Below are 4,141 nucleotides of genomic sequence, written 5' to 3'. Positions count from 1 at the left end.
AAGAGACAACATCTCTAGAAGTGTACAATAAAATTCATAACAAGAAAGTCAAGCAAACAAAAAAGTGTAGGATGGTGGGTGCTTTTTTGTACAGTACTGGTTACCTTTACACATGCAGTTGCTTGGCAATAAATGGTACTAAAACAAAGTGATAAGCTCACTATAGCATTTTATTTATGCATTCATATCTTGACCACTTGTTTTTATGAAGCTCAGAAGTTTTTCACAACCCCACAAACTTATTTGAGTGGCAGTTTATTGCTGAGGAAAGGGTCATGCAATGGGCAAATCATGTTGTGCCCGAAGTATTTATTTACTTTTCACAGTACAAACCTTTGTACAGCACAAAACTGCCTCTGGTCTGAGGATAACTCCCAGCAGAGTCCAACTTTTTTTTCTCTGTGATTCCTGGACATAGACCATTTGGACTCCAGGGTCAGGATTATAAAGCAGTCTATGGCAGATAATGAGAGAAGCCCAGGAGCTATTTGGCAGAGTCCAGCCATTCCTGTGGCTGAGGTTTCTAAAAGTGTGCAGCCTCAGTTAACTCTATAGGTTTAGCTCCTTGACACCCCATTGAAAGTCCCAGCTCAGGGCTTGCAACAGTGGTTAAGAAGCAGATGCATCTGCCTGTGCAAGAACAGGAGATGGCACATACTATTACAACCCTTGAATTCTGTTGGTTAAAAAACCCAAAACTATGCTGAGGGAGAATCAATAAAAAGCTTCTCACAAGGAATTAAGAGATGTTGCTGAAATCATCCACTCTTAGAGCCAAAATCAGGAAGCTGGATTATATTTCTGATAAACCTTGTGTTGGCCATTTTGGACACCCGGAGGGAGACATTAGTGTTTCATGGGCACTGGAGTTCATCCAGGATTGGGAAGCAGGAAATTTGGACTGCAGTTCCCATGACTTGTCACAGCTGTGCAGAAGCTGAAGAATGCTGAAATGATTCTGAATTATTTTGGAATTCATCAAATTGTCCCACGTTATCCCTCCTGAGGATATGAGCCTGAATTTTTGCATGGTGATTGTCTCAAGCAAATGTGGGTTCTGACTGCATTCACAAATGCATTTCACAGATTAACTCACATAAGATGTTTTAGTGTTGGCTTTATGCACCTAATATGCCTTTTCACATTGATGTTTAACTCAGCTGAGAGTAAATGCAGCCCCACAATGTGTCTTCTGCTCAGTTCTGGATAAGAACCTTGCAAAGCCCAATTTTTTTCCCTAAATGTGTTTTAATGCAGGTTTACTGAATCACCACTCTACTGCTTGTAGATGTTCAAGGGGCTGCACTGAATTAGATTATGAATTTAAGGTGTTTTTAAATCCATGGACCAACTTTACAAAGAGTAAAACCAGTCATAATTCAATAGAATTGCACAGAAGCAAAGGCTTCCATTTTATGATCTAATGAACTATATAAATGGAAGTAGCAGAATATACACAGAATCCCTGGTGTGTGCTTCTCTGTCTCCCCCCACCCCCTTTTAACTCATGTCTAATTGTATAACTAAGCAACCTTTTTTCTTTTCCTTTGCAGATAAACCCAGATTTTCCACAGCCAAACAGAACAGATAAAACATTTTTTGGACTGGCTACAGAAGACTCAGATTCTTTTTGATTATCATCTTTTCTGGATAAATATTTTGAGGTTCAGGATGAATAAGACAAGGGCTGTTAATGAGGGCTTTCCTTTCCTGAGCAGTAAGAACTTGAGCTCAAACCGAAGCTTCCCTGTGCACATTTCTAATCAGTGCAGGAACATCACTGACCTTACTGTCTTTCTGGCCACCTCTTACAGCCTGGAGACTGTCCTAGGCATTGTGGGAAACATCTGTCTGATTGCTGTCATCGCCAGGCAAAAAGAAAAGGCCAATGTCACCAACATCCTAATTTCCAATTTAATAATTTCAGACTTGTTTATGTGTCTTGTCTGTCTGCCTTTCACCGTCGTTTACACCATGATGGACTATTGGATATTTGGGGAAGTCATGTGCAAAATGACCTCTTTCATTCAGTGCACATCTGTGACAGTGTCAATTCTTTCCCTTGTCCTTATTGCTCTGGAAAGGCACCAGCTCATCATAAACCCAACTGGCTGGAGGCCAAGTATCTCCCAAGCTTACTTAGGAATTGGAGTAATTTGGACTTTGGCATGTCTCATGTCCCTGCCCTTTTTGACCACATCCATCTTGTCTAATGATTTGTATGAGCAGCTCTCACACATCCTGAATTTTTCCACTGACAAGGCTATCTGCATTGACTCGTGGCCTTCTGAGCAACAGAGACTTATCTACACTACCACTTTACTGCTCTTGCAATACTGCATACCACTGTTCTTCATTATACTTTGCTACCTGCGCATCTACTTACGTCTACAGAAGAGAAAGGACATGTTTGAGAAAAGTGAATATAGCAACAGAGCAGTTCAGCTGAGAAGGATAAATATTTTGTTAGCATCCATGGTTGCTGCATTTGCTGTTTGCTGGCTACCACTGCATGTTTTCAACACCATTGTGGACTGGAATTACAAAATCATTTCACCTTGCCACCACAATCTGATTTTCTCATTGTGCCACCTGGTAGCTATGGCTTCCACCTGTGTCAACCCTGTTATCTATGGTTTCCTAAATAGCAACTTCAAAAAAGAAGTGAAGTCATTGATTCTGAGCTGCCAGCATAATTCAGTAACTGCATCAATAGAAGAATATGATCATTTACCTTTATCCACCATGCAGACTGAAGTTTCCAAGGGCTCACTGACGTTAAACTGCAGGCATAATTCTATCTAGCTACTAGTAAACATTTCAGAGGGGTGCCCTGACGCCACACGCCAATTATTACCTGGAGGTGTAAAAAGCAACTCGTGATACCATAGCTGAGATGGGAAGAGGAACCTGTTACTGCCTGATTTTTGGAAGAACAGGCAAAGGAAGGTCATGAATGCATAGAGTAGCTCCTACGGTACACAAGTTATTCATGTCGTTAAGATGGTAAAGACATTGAAGAAACTGGTCTGATGTATATGTGACTGTTCTAAGAGATCAGTGGCTAAGCTGTGGCTGCATACAGTCTGACATAGGCTTCACCGGCTAAGATCACATCTCTAGCATGGTTGCAGTAGAAACCCAGTCTTCCAGTTTCAGCATTGCAGGCAGCCAAAAGTTGTATTAGAGAAGACTCTCCCAGTTTTTCAGTATTAGATTTTTATGCACAGCTGACACCAGTGGAACAGAGACTTGTAAATAAATATATAGATTTTTGTACTGTACCAATTCTCACAGCCCATTCGTTAGGTAACTTATCTTCCAGCAGATCTAGTTCACATAAAACAACTGGATGTTCTTAAGAAACCTCTCTCTGTCAAATTGGCTAGATAATAGCCATTTCCTCTGCAAGTAGGGACACAGAACAATAACCCTGGTATGTAAAGACTACTTATTTATTGAGGGATGGTGACAAATGAAAATGTTACTCAGTGGATTAAACTCTTAAAATGCTTTTAGATGATGTTGAGTGCTATATTTAAGCAAATGGAAAACAGTTGTAGAACTACATGGAAATGAGTCTGCTTGACTTTGCAATTGCTGCTTCTTGTCAGTCACAAAGCTCTGCTAAAACTGCATATCATGACTGTGCAAGGCGGCCGGATTACTGGAGTTGTTCAAGGTCTTGGTGGCAAGACGTCACTTCTGCTTCAGCAGCTCCTTGATACTTTAATTGCAAAGTATCTCATTTAGAAGGTCAAGATGGACATGAAAACATGTTTGTACAAGCCATGTATTTTCAGAGCAGGTACACTTCCAAAGAAATATGCATATGCATGGAAGCTTTCAATTTCCTGATGAAATAAAGCCAGATGTCAGATACCAGTCCCACTTGCTGGCATCAGCAACAGAGATGGAGCTGAAATTCCAACTAATCAGTAAGAGGTCAATGAAAACACACAAGTGGAATCCAGGTCAGGTTGAAGCCAAGCTACATGTAAATAGTCAATTGCTTTTCTAAAGTGAGAGTCATGTTTTTTCACATGTGGTATTTTTACTCTTTGTCCACAAAACCTACAAACCAGTTAAACTCAGTTTAACCTCTGGAGCCAGAGACTTTGCTCAGTGACTATTGAGAAAC

General features: G+C 40.5%; 1 protein-coding gene across 1 annotated transcript; it reads left to right on the top strand.

Annotated features, from left to right (window-relative positions):
• Positions 1–1,671: 1,671 nt before the first annotated feature.
• LOC308222734 (neuropeptide Y receptor type 4-2-like) lies at positions 1,672–2,805 on the top strand (the record flags this gene model as incomplete). Its single annotated transcript, XM_080621085.1, has 1 exon — positions 1,672–2,805. The coding sequence occupies one exon, from the start codon at positions 1,672–1,674 to the stop codon at positions 2,803–2,805; it is 1,134 nt and encodes a 377-aa protein (XP_080477211.1).
• Positions 2,806–4,141: the final 1,336 nt, after the last annotated feature.

This window comes from Psittacula echo, assembly GCF_963264785.1.
Source record: "Psittacula echo genome assembly, chromosome: 6".
In the NCBI taxonomy this organism is placed as follows: domain Eukaryota; kingdom Metazoa; phylum Chordata; class Aves; order Psittaciformes; family Psittacidae; genus Psittacula; species Psittacula echo.
The sequence above is the reverse complement of the archived record's forward strand: the minus strand, read 5'-3'. Positions and strand labels throughout refer to the sequence as shown.